Genomic DNA, 24,905 nt, shown 5'->3' with positions numbered 1-24,905 from the left:
AGGAAATGCCAGTAATTTCCTACTTACCATATTGAACTGCTGCTGCAGTTTCTCATTGGCATAGTTGATACAGAACTGTTCAAAGCTGTTGATTTCAAATGTCTCAAATCTAAAACATATAGACATTCAACAGTATTTGTTCAATGAAAAAAACAGATTAAATGATTCCATAACTTTAAACTCCCTCCTCTCAATTGAATTCATTGCATTATTCCAGGCATAAAAACCACAACCATGTAACAAAGCAGACAGGGAAAGAGCAAGTCACAGAGCAAGGGCAGTTCAGGGGTGCTCTCTTTTTTGGCAGGGATGAGGAACGCAAGGAAGGGATCAGTGGTCCCAGAGATCATGTTAGTTACCTTTGTCAACTCTGACCATGAGGTGACAACTGGCATATGACCTTCTCAAATAAAATACATAATGGAACAACTAATATAAAAAAAATCTGAAATCTCACAGTAAACGTCAAGACAAAGATCTTGGACTGCCTATCAAGACTAAACATCTACTTCCTTCACCTGAAAAATGCAGCAGGTAAAAGTATAGTTCAGGGTTTTTTGTGTTTTGTCTTTTTGGTTGTTTTTTGTTTGTTTGTTTGTTTAATTCACACAGTGTAGCATGACAAAGACCAAAATAATGTGGTAGATATTCATGTAAGAAGTGATGTACCTCTAACAAAAAGACTCACCCATAAATGTCCAACACTCCAATAAAAGAATGTTGCTTTACAGTAGAATGAAGGGCTTTGTTCACATGATCTACAATCCAGTTAAAGAGATTAGCATAGATATGTTTGGCAAGTGCATCTCTGGCATTGATGGCATGGAGTCTAGAAATTGGCTTGATGTAGGTTTCAGTGGCAGTTACGAGCTTCCTATGGCAAAGCCAGTGAGCCATCTCTTCATACTCCACACCCATGAGGTCACAGAAGATGGTGAGGGGGTCGTGCTTGGGCTAATAAAAACAAAATCATTAGGTCTTGAAATATTATTACTGGTAGCATACATGCAATCGCATAATCAGAAGAACTGTCTGCCTGCAGTGATCTAACCACAAGCAGCAAGTGCAGCTTCCTTAGCTTATCTTTCTCCAGAGCACAAGTTCCCTACCCACATATCACATTCACATCACTGAAGTAAATTACTGAAATAGTTTCCCCAAAGGCATTTCACTGTACCTGTGTTTGTAAAGAAGTCCCACACAGGCAACCTGGAACCCCCACAAAAATGAGTCATCTAGCTTCCCAGGGATGGACTTTGCATTTTGAATACCTCTAACTGCCTTAGTTTTGAGTAAAATGCAGAGGACAGGACATCAGCTATGTCCTGAGGACAGAACAGACTACAGCTTCTGCATAGTGCTCTCCTCTAATCATATACACCTGTGGCAGGGAGTGACAGATAGTGGGGGATCACAGCCCAAGCTAAGAATGAATAGGAAGAAGTGTCAAAGTGATACAGCATTCTGGTCTCAGAATTTAAAACAGTATTTCCCTGCTGAAGTCTGGAGACGAATGTTAAGAGATCAGAGAACAGATAGGATGTTACCTAACTCTCAAATTGAACTTAAAAATGTAAAAAGAGACTAAAAAAAAAACAAAAAAACCTGACCTTTGGTTTTTAGTATCAAACCAACTAGCAAGGCTTACACACTGAAATGGGTATTTAACATTTCTGCATAAAAAAAAATCAGAGCAGTGGGTTTACTACTCAGTGAGTTAAGTCACTGTACTTCGTTACTAACAAGCAAACCAGAAGTTAGAAATCAAGGACAGACAGGTCTTTCCTCTAAAGGAATTCCCCTAGCACTACTTCCTCATATTCACTTTGCACTGTATGGCTCAAGAGCATGCTGACAAGCAGCATCTTGACAAGGACAGATTATAGGGAACCATTACTACATGCCCAATAACTTCAAGTACATCAGCTTTATCTTCTTTTTTTTTTTTTTATGTCCTTCTGCCTTCTTTGGGGCTTACTGCAGTCCTTAGGGCATACAGTCCCCAAGGCAGTGCTGTTACACTTCTAAAATCCAGTTAACTGAACACATCTTCTTTCAGCATAGCCATACCACTTTAAATGGCTCAGAAAACAATAATAAAGTAATAACAACAAAAATAACAGAACTGCACAAAAGAGTTCCAAATTAGGGTTACTCAAACTGACTTTAAACAAAGTGATTAATTCACACAGCATGGTGAGTAGACATCCACTGAGCTTCCCAAAGCACAACCTTGCATCATTGCATCCAGACAGACCCACGTGCATGGCAGCAGAGCTCTACACAACATGGCTATTGTCAGAGAACAACACAGCTCAAGTAGCCAAAGCCAGGGAGCAGACATTTGTCTCTGCCTGCTACACACTCACCACATCAGGATAGGATTGCACAGGATCTTTCAGCTTTGTACTATTCTTTCAATGGGATTACAGCATCAGAGATATCCATTACAACCCAGGCTACCTCATCATGTCCTGGGCCTCATCTGCTTCCCACCTGTGATCATTAAATGATGCTTCCTTTGTAGTCAAAACCTTTTTAAGACACATCAAAGAGCTAGACTATTGTTGTGGTTTCACAGCAACTATCTATTAGATTCCTCAGATGGTGTCAGAGTAGGCACACTAATTAGCTGTGGTCCTATGGAGGACCTGTTGTTTCAGCTCCAGAAACTGCTACTGCAGATGCTTGAGAAACCGACTGCCAGCAAAGGGAGAATAAAGCCTGCAACTGCTGCTACTGTTTGAACAGAGAATGATGAAGGCTGTGTAGTACAGCAGTAGGCATTCAAGGAAAGGCAGAAAGAGAAACTGCTCACTTGTGAATCCACGGAAAAGAAGAGTGACAAGAATAGAACAAGCAGATCTTTTTTGCTTCCCATCTCCAGAATAATAACTTCAGTAAGAAGCTTTGGTCCTTACTGAATAAAGAAGTTTTGTTCATATCAGACTTCATATTTCTCACTATGGACCTCCACAAAGTTAATAAAAGACTGAAAAAACCACAATAATCTTAAATGCATCATATTAATCACATCTGTATATCCTTGGCTCCCACCTAGATATCCCAGAGAACTTTGCAATACATTTGCTTTGCACTTATTTGGCTAGTTTGGCATTTAACACAAAGCAGCCCATCCTGCAAACCATTTACTCTTGGCAGGGAATGTACTCATGTAGGAATATAAAGATCTAGAAGGCCTATCTATCAAGCCAGTCTGTCTAGAAGAAATCAAGGCAACCATGGTTATAATACAAAGAATACTGTCTAAAGGTTGTAAACTAAGAATTGGATCCATCCCCCAAAAGAATATAAACAAATTAGAAACAATGCAGTTCACATTTTCATGTTATTACTTCTTTTCCAGGAAAGATTCTTGCAAACAAGCAAAAGATGGGACTGGCAGAAAAGAAGGCACACTCCTGAGCTCACCCACTACTTACAGGAACGGCGCAGCTGTCAGAATCCCGAGGTGCAAACTCCACGTTGCCCAAGTGAAGGATGCCAGCAAGGATGTAAAAAATTCCCATCTGGTAGGAATCACTAATCCCTGAAAAAATGATGAATAAAATGTTTAGACTGGAGATAGAAGTAAAGAATCATGAGTCATGTCTGAAAAATGTTATTAAGAGAAGAAAAACTGCCACTAGTACGTGTGGGATGTTTTCAGAGCAATTGGTATTTGAACATGCTCCTTGGCTCTGATTCTATCAAAACCACTTTATTACCAGATGCAAAGAAGATACTGAAAAATGAACTATTTTAGTTGCTGTTTCAAAATGCTTTCTCAGAGACCTCCAGCACTGCATAATGGGAACCCAGCATTCACATATGTTCTTCTACACTAGGTATGTGATTACACCGCAACTTAAATATCCCGTAAAGGCAATAAAACTATCTCAATCCCTGAATATTTTTAAGCACAATCAAATACCAATAAAATACACGCAGGCAATGTGGAAAACATTTGCTGGCATATCACATTTGAGATACAATTATATTTTACTAATTACCTAGCAAAGTGCAGGCATGCCTGGTGTTTACCATTTCCTTAGCGTCATCAACACCATCAATCACAGGGCTTCCACCTTGCCTCGTATAATGAAAGGAATTTGCATTCCCTGTAAGACAAAAACCAACTCTTTTACACACACCAGTGCAGAAACTCATTGCACATCCATAAAGCTGTGTAAAGGTTAAGTTGCTCTTGACAGAATCTGTGATTTGAAATATCTCAGTATATTTTTTGACTCCTGGCTCTTAGCATCCACTTCACCTGAAGAACAATTTTTTTTTCCGAGATTTAACAGTGCAAGTAAGTATTCTTAAACTATGTTTCCTATGACAGGCCCTCAAGTACACTCTTTTACCTAATGTGGGTTCACATTTCCACACCTGTGAAATAATCATTTTGCAAACAATTATTCTTCAAACCTGAGCCAACCAGCTTAAAGGTAGGTGCAGAATTGACAGGAGCAGCACTATAAGATTATTTGGCAGTTATTATTATGCTACTATTGCATGAGGACATTTTAAAGAAGTCTCCTTTGTCCCTGTTGTCTTCTCGTTTCTCCTTTACAGTCTAGTTAAGCCTATGAGTATCTGTGATCCATTCTGGCTGAGAACTGGAGAACAGATAGCTTCGTATCATTTGGGAAGAGCAATAGGCTTTATTGCGAGAGCACTACTTGGATGTTACAATACATTTGTTTTTGTGGCCACGCTTTCAGCTGCAGTAAGTCTTCTACTTCTGATCTACTAACAGTTCAAGAAAACAGAAAAAGAAGTCTGCTCCATGGCTTCTTTAGCTATAATTACATCAATTCCCCTTTCCCTGAGTCAGTAGGTGTGAATCCTAAATATGCTAGGATGGTGTAGAAGATCAGAGCAACACTTAAAAAGCAGAAGGATATTTCAGAAATCACCACTGACATACTGTGCAGTCTTCCCACTACACAGCTAACTCCGAAAAGCTTTTTTATTTCAAAAATGTCACTTATCAGATTTGTGAGCACTGGATGAACAGAAATGGCAGAATAACTGCTGGTAGCAGTGCAAGTCACAGTGTGCAGATACAAAATACTCTGTAAGCTTTTCAGGTGCTTATACCAAAATGAAAAAATTCTCCAGCTGCTGGAGACATAATAGAAAGGTTTTACAGGACCAAGAGAAGAGAATTTCACCCTTGCAAGTGGAAAAATACTCTGGAATCTGGACATAGTAAGTCTGCAAGACTACAACCACAGCATATCAGAGTATGCTGAAGAAACAAATCTGTTACTTTTATTTTACCTAACCAAAAAAAAAAAAAACCAACAAAACCAACCAACAAAGCCTGAGATGTGTCATTTTAATTATTTTCAATATATGCAGTGCTCAGAAAATCTCAGAGATGCTGCTTTACACATCCATTTGCACAGTACAAGGAATGTGAATTTCATACCTAATCGTAGAGTTTTAAATTCAGGTAATGCTGCAGAGGCACAAAGTTGGTAAAAGATGTGGTAATTTCTCTCCTCTTCTGCCTTTAAAAGAAGGAGATTGATTATTTTTCACTAAAAACAAACAGACAAAAAACCTTAGGTTTAATACATTCTCCAGCACTACATAAGGAGCATGGAAGTCAGAAGGAAAAAGGAAGATAACTCATCATCTGTCATTTCCTTCGTTATTAATTTAATCCATTTTCAAAAGCAAGAAGCATGCAGACATTTTCATGTTTAAAAGAATGCATGATTTCACTTTTCAGAATTGTAGATTACTGTTAAATATAGATTAGGATTCTATGGGTGAGCGAAATGATCATACTTAAAGGCTTTTCATTTTCCAAAAATAACTAATACCATTTGCTTCAGCATTTATAGTAAGCTGGTGAAGAGAGTATCTTTCTTGCCAACGCAAAGCTGGAATTTTAAAATGGAAGACAAACACAGCTCAGAAGGTTATGACTCATGACTAACACCATAATTCTGAACTTAAGGGCACTAAACTTCGTCAATTCAAATCAAAAACCAGAAAAAGACTCTTGCTAAATTACGTGCAACAAATTTATCTTATTTTTGAAATGGCAGCACTTCACGTAACACCCTTACACAATACAAATTGTGATTATTTGCTTTATACCTTTAGGCAGTCAGTGAAGAATAAGTCAATTTTTACTAAGCTCTAGCTAGGCTGGTAAGCAAATATAGAGAGGATACAATGAGACTTCAAGAGAGATGAAATAACATATTCTTCAAGGTCTGATTTCTAATCAGTGTGATAGCAGTGAGTTTTAACATGAGATTTAAAATGAGATAAGATGGCAGCTTTACAAACCACAACAGAGAGCTCTTCTTGAGAATGGGCGTTTCTGTTAGGTTTTTAAGTCCAATTTTATAACACTATGGTTAGCACAAACCAATACCTACTAGTGCATAGTAGTGCACTCAAAGTATTCCTAAAATGCACATCTTTTTAAATATGCATGTTACTACTATGGATAATTCATATTTTGAAGAGCTACTTGGTTTTCCTTCTCTCTTCCCTCTCTGCATGTGCTAATGCATACAGTGAAAATACATTACCACCATCTCTTACAAGAGACACCTGATATCAGCAAGCAATGGCTTTTTTAGCATAATTATATAAATATATACAATCATATATATAAACAATAACTTTGCATCAGTATTACCTGAAATACCACTCTTGATTTCTCCAAGAGATAAGTTCTCATGTTAGCACCAATGATTCGATACCTCTTGTCAAAACCAATTTCAATGTATTTCCCAAAGCGACTGCTGTTGTCATTCCTCGTTGTTTTGGCATTCCCGATAGACTGCAAAGAGGGAATTTCGTAAATGCAAAACAGCTTTCAGAAATGCTCATATCTAGCATATCATCTACATGGCTCACAAATGCATAAAACATTTGTCTGTCCAGTTTTCAAACAATCACAAAATTAACAAAGAACAATCTCTGCCTGGTCAGCAAGTTACATCCAAATATTGTCATTTCATTGACATGAGATCTGGATCAGATCTTGAAATGATTTCACTTCCAGAGTCTAACTTTCCAGCTAAGTATCATTAATTGCTCCCTGAAATCTTTTAAAAGGAACTAAAGATTCTAACAGAATGCTTACATATACGTTGGTTTCTTCTAAGGGTTAAATAAAACCATTCCCATTGCTTCACACTGTACATATACACATCTATGTGTATAAGAGACAGATGCAGAGTACCTGCAACCTCTGTACATCTATGTATCACAAAGCCATCACCCAGCAAACAGCCACTGTACCCTGTCAGGCTAACACTTCTATTATTTTATAACCAACCACACTGCAAAACTACTTCTGCAAATGTACTGCTATAAAATATTTACTGTGTGCTTAAACAGAATCTAGAAGTTAACATGTACAGACCCACATCATTTCTCTGAAATTAAATTCCTGCCATAGCAGCTTGGTTATAGATTCAGAGTCTTCAACGCTGCCATGGCAGCAAAGCAGTTTCAGAGAACCTCCGACTTGCAGCACCTCATTGCTGTTAGGATTCACACCACTGCTAGTACCAGACTGGAAATACCACAACTTTGGGGCATGCAAACCACAACATGCTGAATTCCAAAGGAAAGCAGCTTCTCTTCTAAACATAATCCAAATGTATAAGCAGAACAGCAGTGAATCTGTGAGCACTAGCAGCGTATAGCACTGGAAGCTGGGATTAGACTCTGAGAAACCCCATTAGGGCAGCAGCAGTGTGCCTGTCCAAGCAGATGTCAAAGTGGTTATCAGATGAATCGTTGCTATAAAGAACAAACTGCATCTCTGCAGTTCCTAAGAAATACTAAACTCATTCAAAATGAATGCACTCAAACTTCATTCCTGTACTTTAAGCTTATTGCCTCTGTGATATATTTTTTTGCTGTAGGTAGCACTGTAACATTACAATATTTTTAGAAACCAGTTATTACTTTGATAGGGCCTGTTCCAAAGTCCTAAGCTGTATACATACAAACAGTCAAGAAAGCCTTTGGTATTACAAAGACTGCTGACCAGAGTACACAGTAAGCTGTACAATTTGCATAGCCAGACAGGGTACCAAATAATGAACAGAGGGTACTTAGATAAAGATTTGTTTCTAGACTTGACTATTTCTGCATTTGTCATTGTCAGAATGTTTATAGCTATTAACTAGAAAACTAATTACTCACATAGTTTCTAGTAATGCGAGTGTATAATGGTCACCTGATATTGCAGAGTGTTTAGTAGGCCAAGATGATGTGAAATTCTGACATTAATGGTAGCTTTGACATAGAAATTAAAAAATAAAATTACCTTCTGCTCAACTTCACAAATTTGAAGTTCAGCGTTTCTAAGCTGAATTTTTCCCAACCTACATAGTTTAATTTGTGTTTCTGCTGATTTATCAGTTGAAGAGTTCAGAACATTAATTTTGCTATCCTTGACTCTGTGTACAACTTCATATTTCGTAACACAAACTCTAAAGCCTATTTAAAGTTCAAGTGTTAGAAGTTGAAGGATAACTTTCACCCAATTATAACAACTTTTAAAGTAATTCAAACATCAGATCTATGCAGATTCATGAAATCATTATCCTAGAAAATAAAATAACAGCACCACCACACCTCAACAAAGCCAAGGATGACACAATGCTTACTGTGACGGCTGCAGCAGTGAAAGAAGTACTTTGGGGTTAGTTCATTCATGCAAAATTGCCATTGCTTCCAAGGGCCCAAGCTACCTCTGCTGGGTAGGAGCAGCTCAAGGCAAGGCTCAGCAGTCCTGGTTTCTTCCCATCACTGAGCACGTTGGTTACTTGACATCAGAGCCCAGTGCTGATCGTGACACAGCTCAATATACCCCACAAACAGTTTCAAAACAGCACACAGCACCACAAACCAGGCACAATTACCTTGTGACTGAACACACACAATTGCGATGGGGCAGCTATAGTCTGAATATCATGAATTCCTCATGCCAGGAGGAAAGATGAAATAAAAGAGTTCATTTTTTAAAATACCTGAGGAAAAAACACAATGGCAGCACCTTGCATTTCACGTCTCACTGTGTGCACTCCATTTGCTCACGTCTGTCCGTTCATACTACTTCAATGAGATGCTAAACATCCACCAAGACATCCATCACACAAAGCATTTTCTTAGGTAGGTTAACATGCACCCTTAGCTTGCGCATGTTCATGAACAAAGCTTCAGAAATTCCACCAAGACTTCTCTCTGGTGAACTACTTCTGATGTAGAGTTCCTTAACCTACAGCTACAACCTGTATCTACTACACATGTTGGCAAAGATGCAAAAAATGTTTAGAAAATGGTCAGATGAGCCTAAGAAGTTTCCAGCTTGGCCATGACATCAGAATTATAGCATCTTCTGAGCTTCCTTGTAGAACAGGGACTCTGAACAGTAGGGAATTGTATATGTTATCCCACAGCCTGTTGATAGCCAAGTGCATTCCTAAGCCAATGGCTCTGGAACTTGACTACAGTAACATGAAGATTACTGTACAAATGAAACATCATAGTCTGAGTTCATTATTTCCAAGTTATGTCTTTTGCTATTTTTCCCCTCCAAAACTGTGTGCATCTCATGTAACTTTGCTTTCTCATCTGTATTCCCTGATGAAATTCTGCTAAAATTGACTATTTGTTTTATTCAATGACTCTCTTTCCCTCAGCATATAATCAACATTTCTCTAACGTGTTCTACAGGTAAGACCAGAAATTTTCACCCATTTTGGAATGTTACACACAAAAACAGCCTCCTGCACTTGCATTGGGCTGGCAGCCTGGAAACTACCGGTGGTTACAAAGTTGAAGAGATTTATAGCAATATTAATCTAAAATTTACTTTGTTATGAGAAATACATTAACAGTAATGTAACATTACCTCATGTCTTCTCTCAACCTTTCATAAATATACACAAAATAATGACTACAGCACTTCCTGGTAAATGGCTTAAAAATGAAATTTTAAAACATTCAGTCCAGCTTTTTTTGATCCCCATAAAAGTAACAATCAATCTCTTTATTGAATGCTTATGTTAGTCACAGAATAATTACTGCAGCAGAAGGGTAGGAGTTAGCACAGTAGCTCTCTTACCTCCATTATGGGGTTTGAAGCCAAGACTTTCTCCTCAACATTGGCTTCACTGGCAGATCCACTGACCGTGGCGAAGTACCTCATGGCATACTTGGCAGAAACCGTCTTTCCTGCCCCAGATTCTCCACTTACAATGATGGACTGATTTCGCTCATCTCTGAAACACAAAAACATGCTGATTACCAGCTATTCTCTATCTGGCACCTGCGGGTAAGCCAAGGTGTGATTCATTTAACCAAAGGAAGTCATTGGTTAAAGCAGGTTTTTCACATTTTGGTAAAAGGAAATGGTTAAGTGCTGCTTTAATTTTATTATGAAAGTGTTCAGGAGATCAAAGCAACCTAAACTTATGTTTTAAACTTCCCTTTCACACATATGATAGGTGCGAATGACTATAGCACAGTTCACACATTACCATACATCAAGCTGTCATTTTTGGTGGGAGAAGTTGTGGGAAAGCATAACTATTGAGCTTGATTCCAGGATGCAGATAGCCCAGGTCAAGCATGCAGCACTGCCAGAGATGGGGAAGTCAGAACACCTGTCTGCTGAGACAGCTCCTTCAGAAAGGCCACCAAGACTGCTGCATGCACCCAAGTGAGGCCTGTGGTGGTGGGACAGCTATCATCAGATTGCTATTAGGGAAAGGAACAAGAGAAGCCCTGTCTCTTCCTCACTGCCTGAGCCCAGCTAAGGTAGAAGCACACACCCATGGCTCTGCACATCGGTACAATTTCAGGGTCTGACTAACGCAGGAGACCAGCAATGACATAAGAAGCTTTTAACTTGTGGATCAGCTCTGCCTCATATATTAAATATCGTTAAATATATGAAGACTCATGAAGCTATGAAATGGATCCTCTGATGCTTGCAGATATTTTTAGCCTAGTTCCCGAAGTACAGAATGCTTTCACAAAACAAAGTAATGAAACCTCAGTTCTGCAGACTTCTAACAAAACTGTCAACAAAAAACACGCTCTGCTGACAAGGGAGGAACATCAAAATAAATACGTCTTCTTCTAATTGTCACATCCCTTACGGATCTGTTCCAATAGTTGAGGAATCCCACATTAGTTCCATCCACTGCTCCAGCTGCAGGATCTGAGGGCATACATTGTGAAAGTGGCAGCATTGGATACACACAGATTATTGCCATTATTCTAGAAACACTTTCCAAAATCATCTGGTGATTTTACACAAAAATCTTCTGGAGCAATTCTGAAATAGGACCCTCACGCTAAGGGAACTAGCAGGAAACTGGTAACATCACAATAACATTTCATCCAAGCAAGTCATGGTAACTGTTCCATCTTTCTGTTTATCAAGACAAACTGATGCATTACCACTCATATACAGAAAAAGGGGCTTCATTTTCAAGCACAAATCCACACCTATGCCTCATCTTGCAGCCTTTCCAAAACTACCAGTACCAAATTGTCAGTCACTGCTCCATCTCTCTTCATCCAACAGTTAATTCCAATGGAGACATCTGCTGCCCAACCTAGCGAGTATTAAAATCTGCCTCAACTTTGCCCTGAGGCCCTTGTTACTTCAATCCATCCAAATACTGAAATAACAGAACAAAACAATGTGCACTGCTTCTTTCTTTGCACAACAGGCATTGCACTTTTTAAAGAAGGTGGGAAAATTAGAAGATATCAAACAGAATTAATTAAAACTAACTCAGAGGTCAGATCATCCAGCACATATGTGTGAGCGTGCAAATCACACCCAGTTTTGGTCTGCTGTGTGGGTGCTCAGGAACAGCAGGAAAGGAAGTGTCACTTCAGAGGATTACAGGAGGGCCTCCCATGTTTGCAAAGAATAGAAAGAAAAAAGAGGTTGAAGTAATTTCTCTTTAAGAACACTGTTGCATATTAGCCTGGAGTTTCCCCTCCCCACATCTCAGGACATGAAGGCTTGTTCTTCTCTGTGGCACTCATGCATGTTCTCATAACAGAGGAACCATTATTATGCTCTTATGGAAGTACGTACACACACCATTTTTATAAATTGGCCTAGAGAAGATGAAGCAGCAGCTCCCTGGCACACAGAGCCAGCCATCTAGTCTGCAATGAATACTGTGTTTGCAGAAGCTATGGAAGTATTGAGAAACAAAGGCCTCTCTCTCCCCGCTCCATGCATGCTCAGACCGCTCTTGTCCTCACAAGTGCATTAGTCCATTGTTCACATTTAACACACTGGAGCTCCCATCCTCCAGCACATCATTCTTTCTGCTTTTTGGCAAAATGCCCACCATCGCTCCTGACATCTGGAGAAGGTGCAAGGACAGTGCCACGCAGCATCCACAATGCAGGCAGAGGGGTGAGATGTACTGCCACAGACCCAAGAAATGCCTGGCACATGGCAGAAGTGCCCTACCATGGGCAGCCAATAAGACACACAAGCAGGGCAATGGCAATATAGTTATGTGTGACAACACTTGCTGTCTGACACAACCTATTATCTGCGCAATACTTCTTCATCTCCCTGATGCTTCTTCTAGGCATGAAGCACATAATTAGATAATTCTAAAATGAAGATTACTTCTGAATGGATGGAACTTTTTCCATTATGCTTTTACAAAGAGAAATGAGGAAAAGTAAGCTGGGAGATGAGAAGCTGTAGGAGTCCTCTTTCACCCAAAGGTAGATGATGATCACATCCTACAATGCACAACTCTGCTACAGTGATATGATGCTATACTCAACTATTGGCAGGTGTTTAATCACAGCAGACTGGAACAGATTGATAGTGACTAATTTACCATTTGTGGAAACACGAAGCATTATGTTCAGGCATCGGTCAGGATCACAATCCTCTTTTGCTGTTTCTCAGCAGAGCATAAGAGAATGACAAGGAAAAAAAAAAACACAAAAAACTCAGGGTTTAAGATGACAGGCCTGGACATTTCACAAACAAAAGGAGAGTGCTGAGATTGCTTCCAGTAACAGGACACTTGATTCAGAAATCTTCCAAGTCCTTCACTCAGGACTATACTTAAAGAATCACATAATAATAATAGCTATTTCCTGTCAAACAGAAGAGTGACACACAGCAGAATAAAAAACTAATAGTGAAAGGAGTGTTATCTATCAGAAAAGTGATGTCTAAGTTTGAAAGGCAATATTCAGACACTGCTCTATACACAGCTCCACTCTGTGACAAGTAATGGTCACAGAATGAGCAATAAACGTCACTCACCACAAATTTTTCATCATCATAACTCTGGGAAAAGACAGAAAAAGATCAGTGCATTGGCTGGCGGATTTTAAAGACGGTTTTGCTCTCCTACAAAGCCCTGCTGACAGGCAGTATGTTTATGTGGAATCTTGCTGTCCAAGTGCCCAAACAGAATAGATACAGACTTACCTAACTCCTGCAAGCTTGAGATCACAACCTACATTCCAGAATGTTGGTTTGTTTGTGCTTTGAAAAAACACTGCAAAATTCAAAACTGAAGATAGCTTCAGCTCAAAGGGATTCTGCACTGGAATAAAGAGTGCTGCAAAGTGACCTGAAATACCTTACTTGCAAAGGAGGGTTCTGCAGAATACTAGTGAAATAACAGTGCAAAAGAAACCAAACAGTGGTTTGAAAAGAATAATCTTGCATTCAAGACATGAAAAAATCTTTGTTGAAGATGTGCATACACCTTAAGTTAATACATCTAATAGCACTGACTATCATTAACCTGAAATTGTGTATATCATAGAAATCTAAGGGAGAAGCTTATAAAAGGGCTCAGAAAGAAAAATTCTGCGCCAAGTTACAGCTGTCAGCCTCAGTGGAAACAAGAGTAACACTGTCACTGGGCTCCCCTACTGTGTACAAAGTGCTGCTAAACTACTAATCATTGCTAACCATCATTACCCAAGGCAATTTCTAACAATTTCAGATGACAAATGGGAAAACAGAGGCAAAAACAAACAAACAAACAAAAACAAACAAAAAACAAACAAACAAAAAAACCCTACATTAAAGTTATTAAAGGCAAAGTTGCCAATTTTCAAACAATTTTAATTCCTTAAGATCCCTGTACATTCAAAAGATGTTTCCCACAAAAACAAACTTACTGCATTATAGCCATTTCTTCATAGCACATTATTCAAACATCAGAGTAACCAAGATATATAGACTGCAAAACCTCTACCAGTCTCTTTGTTTACCTTTTTCTTCTATCTAATACAAAAGAAAGTCCCTCTTGGAAACAGGAACACCAAAACAGCTAAAAAATCATCAATACATATTTCTGACGGGATTAAAGAAGCTCTGAGCTATTCAGTTTAATCATCAAAGCACAGTATTGTTTTTATGTTTTATTCCTTCCTATGACTGATGCATAATATGTATCACTTGATCTTGTCTTTCAGACTCGGGACTCTCAGGCAAATAATGTCAAATAGATGCATATAAGGACACACAGCATATAAACATCGGCCTGGGAAAAGCAACAACAGCAATACAGAATCAGTGACATCAGCCTCAATATTCATATCAATCCATCCTTACCAAGCCATCAACATCTCCAACTGGCAAATGTACATCATCAACAGCTGATTTTAAGAGATTCTGATAAGGACTTCAAACACTTGTCTGTGGTGCACTGCTTCAAAGCTGAGCTGTCTCAGTGCCATCTAACATAGATGAAACTGGCAAGAGAGATCAGACTGAGACCTCCTTAGTTTAAATAGACCAAATAACAGAATGATTTGATGAGAGGAGAATTAGGACTTGCTGTGCCTTTCACTCCAAACCATCTACGTCTGCTAGAATCGAGGACACTGCCAAGGTGCTGTTTTTACAGAAGCTTTTTTTCAGCATGGTTTGAGAGGAGATGGCCTGAAGGCGGATGGAGTTAACAGCATAATTAAATCTACTGCTTTTATTTTTTTTTTTATCTGAGCATGTGTCTGTGTGGAATAGATATCAGTTTCTTGTTTTTTCCTTAAGAGAAACAAGCTGAGGTAATGGCCAAGGGCACCATCCCCATGTCATATGACAGCTTCATTTTTTATTTAAATGAACACTGCACAAATTGCTGCTCAAGGCCTGATCCTGCAATCTGTAAACACCCAGATCTCCTACTGCTTCAGCACAACACCAGAAACATAATGAATAGGTTTTATTTAATCCAACAGTGACAATCTGGTTCACTTGATCTCAGTGTTGCTCTTCTGCTGCAATTCTGCAGTAATGGAGTAGATTAGTAAGCTTGAAATCGCTTTAGATTTTTCAAAACAGTGAACTCTGATCAAAGAAAGTTAGCAATTAACCTGATGTGAAGTCCCTGGAAAGGGACCTGTGACTTGGAACATTTGGAGTAGATTCTGTTCTAAGCATGCACGTGTAATTACCACTAACATCAACGTGAGTTGTGTCCATCAAAGACGAGAAAGGAACTCAAATTTGCTTTCTGAGTGATACATCATCCTACAGCTGAATTACAGCACCAGGAAAAACAATTCAGGAGAATAACTTCAATAGTAATGACACTGATGAAAGGTAGGATAGGATTCACTCAGAAAGGCTGGCACGACTGAAATCTCACAGTACTTCTATTAGCTACAGCTACTCCAAGAGCCACATGATTAAATAGGCACCAACATAAAATTAGTTTGAGACTTTTTACCTTGTTAAGCAGATTTTCAAACAGCACTAGAATACATGTAGTTATATACAGCTGACATTATTGTCTCCAGCAATTGTATGAGAGCATGACTAAACAAATATATTTATTAAAGATCGATTTCCTCCCACAAGGCAGCTATATAAAAACAAAAAAGAGCCCAGAAAATTTTACCAAATTACTTTCTCATTGATAAGATGAAGTAAAACAACTTAATATAATGCACCAAGGACAGAACCATCTTGGAAGTGCTAAATAAGGTAACTGCTTCATTGATGTTCCCAACTAACTTCAAAGAACTTCCCAGCCCCAGTGGGCTGATGGAAGCACAGTTCTTAAATGACCGGGCATTTTCCAACACTCAAAACATAATGCATAGGAGATGAAATAAACTGCTGGAAAAGAATAAAGCGTTGGGGTATGACCAGAGAAACAGAACAATAGATCTGTGGTGTAAGACACATCGTCTCATAACACAAGCTGTCTCATCTGAAGACCATGCCACTTCAATAATCCAAATTATAATGTTTCCTCAAACATCAGCAATGGCAAATCTGAAACCAAAACATTATCCATGTTTCCTAGGATGCCCCGTTTTCTTCAGCATAAAGCGTGGCTTTGAAGAGAGAGAATGATATTGCTCCCACTGTGCTGTTGGGCCTAACAAAAGAGTGTGTGCAGGTGAAGGACAAAGTATACACCCAAACATTTCTCTCCAGGAAGTTGTAGACAGAAACGTGGTAACCTTGGTCACAATGGCCATTCAATAGAGAAATGCAAACAAAGCTCATAACAAGTTATTGCAGCTGTAAAACCCACGTGCTTTGGAAGATTTACCACAGGTCTGTGCAATACACTTAGCTTCACCTGTGAACAAGGGTGTTGCATGGCAGCAAAAGCTGTATATGCTGAGCAGCTCCTGCTCACCATGAAGGCTCCAAACAGCCCAGGGTGCATTGCCAGGAGCCATTGGAGAAGCAGGCTCCTCTACAAGCCCTGGATTTGCTTTTCCACCAGAAGTAATTTAACTGTGCAATAAACAACCAAGAACTCATCCGGCAGTTTTCCAATGTTCTCCGATGAACAGAGAACAGCCGCAGCTTTGGGGGTGCCAAGCTGGATCCTGACTGGGCATTTTGCCCTTCACTGACCTTCTGAACAAGCTATTTTCATCACAACAACTTTTGCAGCCCTACATAAGTTCTATTATCCCCCTGACTTCTGGATTAGGCTCTCTGGCCTGCTTTATGGAAAAAGCACCCTGGTTTTGCATTCCCACTTCCCAGTGCTTCTAAGAGCCCAGAGAAAACCCACTCTCCCTGTGCTCAGCCTGCTGAGCCCAGCTCCCTGCAAGGCCTCCTCCTTCCTTGGGGTCAAGATTCCCCTGCACCCAGCCAGCACTGACAAATGCCAGCAGAACTCAGGAATCCCTTTTTCCCTCATTGTGAAATGGTTTCCTCCTCTCAGCGGTCTTCTGTATTTGGACATGGCTCTTGCTTCCTGAGGAGCCACACTGTTCCCACATTCCCACTGGTGAAGTCTGTTGTGTGGGCTAACAAGCCAACTTCCGTGTAACACCTAGAACAGGCAAAGTGCACTATCAGTGCTAGGGATAGTTATTAGAGATTTATCAGTTATCTGTTTATCTTGACTACCTGGATCCAACGTGCTCTGAATAGAAACATCCCAGTCCTTGCAGGAGCCATGTTGAAGAATTCAGGGATGTCTTCAGCTGCACCTTGAGTCACAACAACTTGCAGTGACTAATCAATAAATTCATTCTTAGTAAAAGACTTAATTTTAATGGGCATGAGAGCACTGGTCCAGCAAAACCATGCTCTTTAGCCACATTTCTCAACATATCCCTAGTTCAACTGTTTAATAAGCATAACCATCTTTCTTCTTGACATCCTATTCAACATGCTACACGACAAAAGGATCTGAGCATAGGAATGGGAGCTGGAAGATCAGTGTTGGGAACCTGCTTTTAGTGACAGAGGCATGGCACAACTGAGCCTTTTCTACTGTACAAGCAGAAAATTATATACTGGCATCAGAGACAGACAGGAAACACAGCTCTTGACTGTACAAACACCAAAAGGTGAAAAGATAATTAATTGATGGTAGCGTCTCTCGACACATACAAATGAAGAAAACTGAGGTCAGCACATGCTGTAAAATCATGACAGATTGCACACTAGAGGAGCACAAAGATGAGCCAGCACTATGGAAGTGATTTATCTAGGGATTAGTCAGAGGTCACTCCTGTAATAGTTTACTAAAGCTCATTGCCTAGCTACCAGCAGGACACCTCACATGAACCCTAGCTTCCAGCTACGGACATGATTAACCCTTCTGTTGACTAAAAATAATCACTGTTCAAACAGGTAGGTCCATCACATTACATCAGCTTGAGTACTGCATCTGTTGCCTTGTACTACAAAATGACAGATCTGAAGTGTAAGGGTTAATTCTTCATCCCAAAATCAACAGTTTGCACCAGAAAAGGACAATTTCCTTTTTTATTCTAATTTTACCAGCAGAGCCCCAAAAGAACTAGGTAAGTATTTCATGTGGGAAAGTCATGTGTCACAGCCATGCGTCAAAGCAGGCAGGCTGCTGTATGCCTGCACAGTGCCTATCAGGGAACACTCTCACTCTGTAACCACATGCAGATCCGTGATGTGATGTTCATCATCTCCCTTACTGCTTCTGGAAGGGGTGAACAGAGAATCCATTAATGAGATATTAGGAAGCAAAGCAGCAGCTGAAGAAACGTGCATTTTTATAACAGGACATCATCTTGAGATGCCTGCGACAACGGGAGGCTGTCAGTCAAGGTGCTTTCAAAACACCTACTCAAACAACTCACCAAGCTTCCTTCTTAACAAAAAGTGATAAAAAAAAAATCTTCATTTAGCTGAGAGCCATCAGATACATGCCACAAATCTACAAAACAGAAAGGCAGCCTGCTTATTAAAGGTAATTTAATGAAGAAGATCCACAGTAACATTGAATAAATGATTATGCTTTGTCCAAATAGAAAAAGCAAAATGCTACAGACTGACAGCATCACTTTCCATTCTGGCACTCATTGAGTTCCACACAAATCTCACCAGTACATAATGTCTGTTTGTAAGCATTATTCTCAACTTGCACTCTGAGCAGACAGCTTCACTGTATCTGTCATCAACCACAGTAATAACAAAACAAAATACATCAACTAAGCACTGATGAAAATATACATTATTTTAATTATGTAATATGCCCTTACTACACAGGAGAAGGGATCCCATGTAAGAGTGGTTTAGAATATCTTTCCCTTATAGCGTAAGGAACTGAATAATCGTAAATCTCACATAGTAATGCAATTCTTAGTAGTTTCAAGAGTATAACCATAAACATTTCTTCTTCTCACGAGCCACAGGTTTAAAACTAGAGGCTTCTACCAAACACAGGAAAGAAAATGAGAGGAAAGCTACATGTGCTGATAGTTGATTCCTACTGAAGTTGTAATGCTTTCAAAAAAATCAAAATTGATTAGGAAACATCAACTATTGCTATGTCTCAGTTTTCATAGTTACCAACTGTGAGCCAAGAATGAATATCTTCTGTTACAAAATTGGAAATGCTGACTTATAAAAGTGGTATGCATTGCAGCTCAAAGAGTTCAGCACACAAGAACATACATGCAAATATTATGGTTTATACTTCAGAGGAAAAAAAAAAAAGAATAAGCTCTTCAATAATACTTTACTTCCTTTTAACTTGCTAACTTTCCTTTAAAGTTGTCCAAAACCACTCTTAGTTTGTTCAAACAAAGCAAGCTATCCATGGAAATCACATAACATACATCCACACACTGGCTACCTACAGTCTACAATGAATGAATAATGAATAGAAACTGAAATACAAGACATGCAGACAAAACCAACTCCACAGTCTCACATAAAGTTATCAATAAAAAGACATACTTGGTCAAACCTTAAGATGAGTGATCACTACTCACAGTGTGCCCTAAGAACAGCCCCAAATAGCTGGGGCCACCCTGCTACACTTCAGACTAACTGCTCAGAAACTTGGCTCTGCTGGAAAAAGGAAAAGAAATAAAAATCCAAAATAAGAGTAGTCCTAAACAGTTTCTTAGACACCAGAAAGAAAGTAACGAAGCCGCCAAGAACAAACCCTAAATCATTACATTACAAATAACAAGAATTAAGGAGTAAACATTCATGTCTTGAAGCTTTATGGATAGGATCATTTAAACAGCAGATTAAGACTGATTAGAAGCAATGGTAAAATAAATCTCAGCAATATATGCATGAATGCAGATAATTGCCATACACATAGCTACCGTATGAATATTTAATGTAATTACTAAATTGTTACTGAAGGTCGTACACAATCTGATTTTTGCTTTAAAATGACCAACAGAGGAACTGTAGACCTTCAAATTCTTTTTTCTTTTAATTCATAATTCAGGAGTAAAAGGTCACTCATCTGGATGCAGAAATTATCATTGATTTTAAAGGGTAGGGACCAACAAAGGAACTGAAAACAGCATTAGAAAATGTTATTCAACTAGTAAACACTCAGCAAGTCCAAACAGAAGAAATCCTTACAAACAAAAATAGATAGGAAAGAAACAATAATAGAACTGTCACTTAAGTCTTGAGAAATAGAGATAAAGGGAAATAAACATTAGGAAACTAAATAAAAAGTGAAACAGTTATTCTAATGTAGAAGAATTGTATGACTTCTCTTTGCATGATCAGGTTTCATTATGCACCTATGAAAGTAATGGCACTTATTTATACATAATAACAAAGTGTCTATAGCATGCTGTCAGCATGCGAAGGAATTAATTTGTTAATGCTAAAAGATTATTTAAGATCATTTCCATGCTTATATAACTTCTCATTCGTTTCAAGAGGATCTTCCACATCTTATTTGTTATTATTCAGCAGCACAGAATTGCTGGAGGGAGCAGAGCAGGCAATTAACACAAAAAGAAATAACCACAGGAAAAACTATTGCCAAATCTCAGCCCTCTGATTCTTCATCTGCTGTCAGAGAAGGAAATAGCAGATAGTGCAGTTGGTGGTAGATAGAAATCTTCACTACACAGGCTTCAGCTAACAAGTGAGCACAATGCAGGATCTTGAAATTTCTGAACAGGTAAGTGATGCATCTCCTCCAGTGCTGAATAACAGCCCGTGAGGAAAGATCGCCTTCCAGCCTCCCAGTGATCAACAAGATACAAAAATGATGGATATTTGGATTACATCCCCCCACTGCAGTATAAATGCAAGTGTGTACTGTGCCTCAGATGTAAAGTCTGCCTACTGTATTCTTGTTTCATAGACAGACTTGACCAGCATTAGTAGAACAGTGCAGACCTAAGTTAAAAAAGCCACAATGTACAACCATGACTGCCGTGACATGCAGTTTTGCCTTTGTATTTCCATACAAGATTATGCGTCTTTTTTTCCTTAGTAGTAGGAAAATAAGGGGAGTATCTCTGCTATACAACAATGCAAGTGTGCGGTATTTCTGAAACACTGCCTATTTTGCAATTACCCCACATCAGGAAATGTTGCACTGTATGTATCTCTTTCTTTTAAAATTATCTATTACATGATTATAAAGTGGATCACTGTACTCACACAACCAACTTCGTAACGTATGGAGGATTTTATTCATTCTAGCCCTTATATGAATTCTTTAATGAAAAGGTAGCTGACTGCAAAGCTGAATATTTTATCATTTTCAGCTCTTCTCTGCTTTGCTCCCCCTTCTGCAGTAGAGCTGGAGGTCCACTACAGTTAATTCAAAGATCTGTTGCTATTTTACCAGGTTAGTTTGATCACAGGCTGTATTATCAACGAGGAAAACTGTATGGATAGATTGTAGCTAAACAGTGAGGATACCAGTGACCATTTTGCTAACCTAAGACCATGTGGTATCCCCTAAAGGGCTCGTTCCAGAAACTAAATAGTTCAGAAAGCTTCTCAAACTGACAGGTTACTGGGGTGAAGGGGAAGAACAGTTTCCAACAACTTTCCTTGGGTGACAAGTTTGTTTTCATGCAATAGCTGAGGAAATGACAACTTCCTACACAGCTCCTATAATGTCCTTAGAGACACTGTTTTAGGGCACCCTCTGTGCACTCAGTCCTTTCCTCCCTCTTAACTCTAGTCAATGGCAGTCAAAAGCAGATTACATTGTTGGGACTGTGCTGATACAACTAGCAGTCTGTAACAGCACACAGCATTCGGGAGCCCAGTAATTTTTCCTTCTGTTGTCAGCTCCATATACAAATATAAAACAGTTAAGAATCTTTTTCTCTTTAAAAATCCACCAATGATTAAAAAGTATCTCCGCAGTTTGCTAATCAAATTAAAACTGCATAATCTTATAAAGCGCCAGGCTAATTTTAGACCTAAATTCTAAAGAGATCCACAGTTATTCCTGTTATCTGTCAGCAGCCAGGATCTCCTGGGCATTTGTAACACTTAAATGTTCACTAACTTGGACAACTTACCCTCCTGTGAAACGCACTGAAACACTGGATAAAAAACAGATCCTGAAACTACTTCATGAGTCATAAATTAACGAGAAGTCTGTTAGTCAGAAGTCTAAATTCCTTTTATGAAATCCCTGAATTCAAAACTCACGTGGTCTACAAACCTGGCCATCTGCTTGTATGCCTCTTCTGCCACTGCAAAGATATGTGGATCCATATCCCCCATATTTTGGCCACTGTACGCATTGATGATATCTTCGCCATAGATAGGCAGTTGTTCATAAGGATTTATGGCCACTAAGACGATACCTACACAAACAAAACAAAAGGAGTCAGTAATAGTGGTCTCAAAATAAAATAAATCAAAAATGGGCTTAACACCAACTGTTGTCCTAACCTTTCCAAAAAAATTAACTAGAGAAGAATAACCCACATGCTTTATATTGCTGTTTTCTGTAGATATTTAATGTGACCTCGGCTTTATGCACAAAAATTGGATTGAGTTTACTTCCTATTTCAGGGCATACATCAGGGACAGCTTCTTACTTAATTTCTCCACCAGCCTGTTCTAAATCCAGTATGCATGAAGCCACATCACCAGATCCAGAGTGCATCTGCTCCTAATATGGCATACAGTGAGGTACACTGATCAATCTGCACTACATTCCCCCTTTTTTTTAAACTCTAAAAGCACCTGGATTTGTGAATTATAGCTGCTCAATGGCCTCATGAACATTTTGTTATGTACAGTGTGTTAACCCTTCAGAAGCAATGCTGAACCCAGGACACAATTACAGTTTTGTTAAGAACAACAAAGTAGAGTCATAGCATGACCTGGATGGCTTTACCGGGGGGCAGGAACAACCTCCTGCCTGTAGGACACTCCAGACAGGGCTCAAAAGAATACATCACGTGGGGCTGACAGACAGAGGCACAAAGTCAAGTCAGGAAATTAATTACACCTCCAGAAGACACCACAAGACCCTCACATTTTATGCGTAGATGTGGAACTACTTACTCCTTCCATCTTCTGGTTTTCCAGGTTTATTTTATGCCAAGCATCACTACAGCATTTCAAAATTTACACTACCCTTTTGCTCTCCCCAGACAGACCACCTCCAATCCCCTCTTTTACAGAAAAGCTCAGTTTTAATCCATACATCTTTCCTGCCCACAAAGTGAGGACTGAAGTGGCCTTGGTCCAATTTTCTTTTCCACAAGAAAAGAGGATTTCTGTGCCCACAGGGAGGATCTAAACAAGGACTACTGATACTCCTCTCTTCTGCAGTATTTACTACAGGCAGGGAACCCCTCTTATTTGCTCCATGTAGAGGTGAAATCACCGATCACTAACATGTGAGACCTGGCCATTCCAGATAAAATCTGCTCTCTTGACAATGTAATTCTTCCTCACCTTAACAAGTGATATAAGCAGGAAAAAAACCAAAAAAAACCTAATTTTAACTGCAGCTCACTTTAAAAATACAACCTCTTCTTACATTCGTATTTCAAGCTGCTCGTGGCTGCATCAAGTCTGCAGCAAGCATGCTATAGGCACTCCTTGGACAACGGCCTCTCAGTATCTGTGCTGGAAGTATTTCCACAGCATTCGGTGCATTTCTAAATTTACCCAGAAATTCGCACAGGCGCACACCTCCTCAGGGCTCCCAGCACTCTGCTCCATGCAGATCAGTGCTGTGATTTCTATCTCAGGAACTTTCCACACAGAGCTGGGAGAAGGGAAGTGAAAGCATCTGTAATCTGCCTCTGCTACTGGGAGTATCGTCCCATTTTTAAATCCTGTCATGTATTTATAAATCAAGCACCAACCACAGCAAAATGACAGAACACTTTTCAAAAAGAGACCGGAGAAACCTTGATTTATTTCCTCAAATATAATGCCAGTTACAGGTCTGGGCATGCCTATCCAACCCCTACCAGTGTTTTTCCACCAAGTGACTTCACCCAGATGACTCAGTAACTCAAGTTAAAAGTCGCTGTAAAAATGTGTGCCAAGTGAAATGCCGTGATGACGAGCCAAAAAATAAAAGGGGTGCAGGAATACAGGAGCTTGGTGCTGACACACACAGCACTGCCCATCAGCTACACTAGGAATCAGCAGCTGGGGGTGTAAGTCAGCAGCAGCAGTCAGAGCTGTGGGTTGGAGCAGGGCCTGAGAGCAGCCCAAGGTGCTCAGTGCTGCTCCTGGCACAACCAGCCACATCCCTGGGCTTCGTGGAATCAGGGTGGGGCAGGAGAGCAGCAGGCAGCCAGCCCAGCAGCCTCCAAAACAGCATCTGCAGCCTGGACTGCCCCAGACAGATCTAACATCCTTAACATAACCACAGCGCAAAGATGGCAGCGTGTGTGGAGGATCAGGAGGAGGACAGGCTGCAAATCAAATTCATGTGAGCTCAGTCTGAGAGATCAGAGAGGCTACAAACGATGTCTGTAAGGGCAAACACTGGTGTTCCGACCCTGGTGATGCTGCCAGCAGGAATGCTGGGAAATTCTGCAGTATAAACAACTGGGAAGCACCTCTGGACCCTGATGGTCCATAGGGATCTGCCTGCACACCGGAATACAATCCTTTCTTCTCAGCATACCTCGGTGGCATGTGTGGA

The 24,905-nt window shown here is 39.7% G+C and overlaps 1 protein-coding gene across 14 annotated transcripts in view; it reads right to left on the bottom strand.

Moving 5' to 3' along the window:
* The window catches only part of MYO5A (myosin VA), an 88,464-nt gene that overhangs the window by 45,207 nt on the left and 18,352 nt on the right, over positions 1–24,905 (bottom strand). For all 14 annotated transcript variants that reach the window (XM_015872826.2, XM_015872829.2, XM_015872827.2 and 11 more), the window contains exons 4-11: positions 22,446–22,590; positions 10,127–10,283; positions 6,677–6,820; positions 5,444–5,525; positions 4,014–4,121; positions 3,444–3,550; positions 689–954; positions 28–109 (exon numbers count right to left, since the gene is read on the bottom strand). In XM_015872826.2, the coding sequence (XP_015728312.1) occupies positions 28–109; positions 689–954; positions 3,444–3,550; positions 4,014–4,121; positions 5,444–5,525; positions 6,677–6,820; positions 10,127–10,283; positions 22,446–22,590 (1,091 nt within the window). The remainder of the gene's footprint in view (positions 1–27; positions 110–688; positions 955–3,443; positions 3,551–4,013; positions 4,122–5,443; positions 5,526–6,676; positions 6,821–10,126; positions 10,284–22,445; positions 22,591–24,905) is intronic.

Source organism: Coturnix japonica, chromosome 10, assembly GCF_001577835.2.
Source record: "Coturnix japonica isolate 7356 chromosome 10, Coturnix japonica 2.1, whole genome shotgun sequence".
Classification (NCBI taxonomy): domain Eukaryota; kingdom Metazoa; phylum Chordata; class Aves; order Galliformes; family Phasianidae; genus Coturnix; species Coturnix japonica.
The sequence above is the reverse complement of the archived record's forward strand: the minus strand, read 5'-3'. Positions and strand labels throughout refer to the sequence as shown.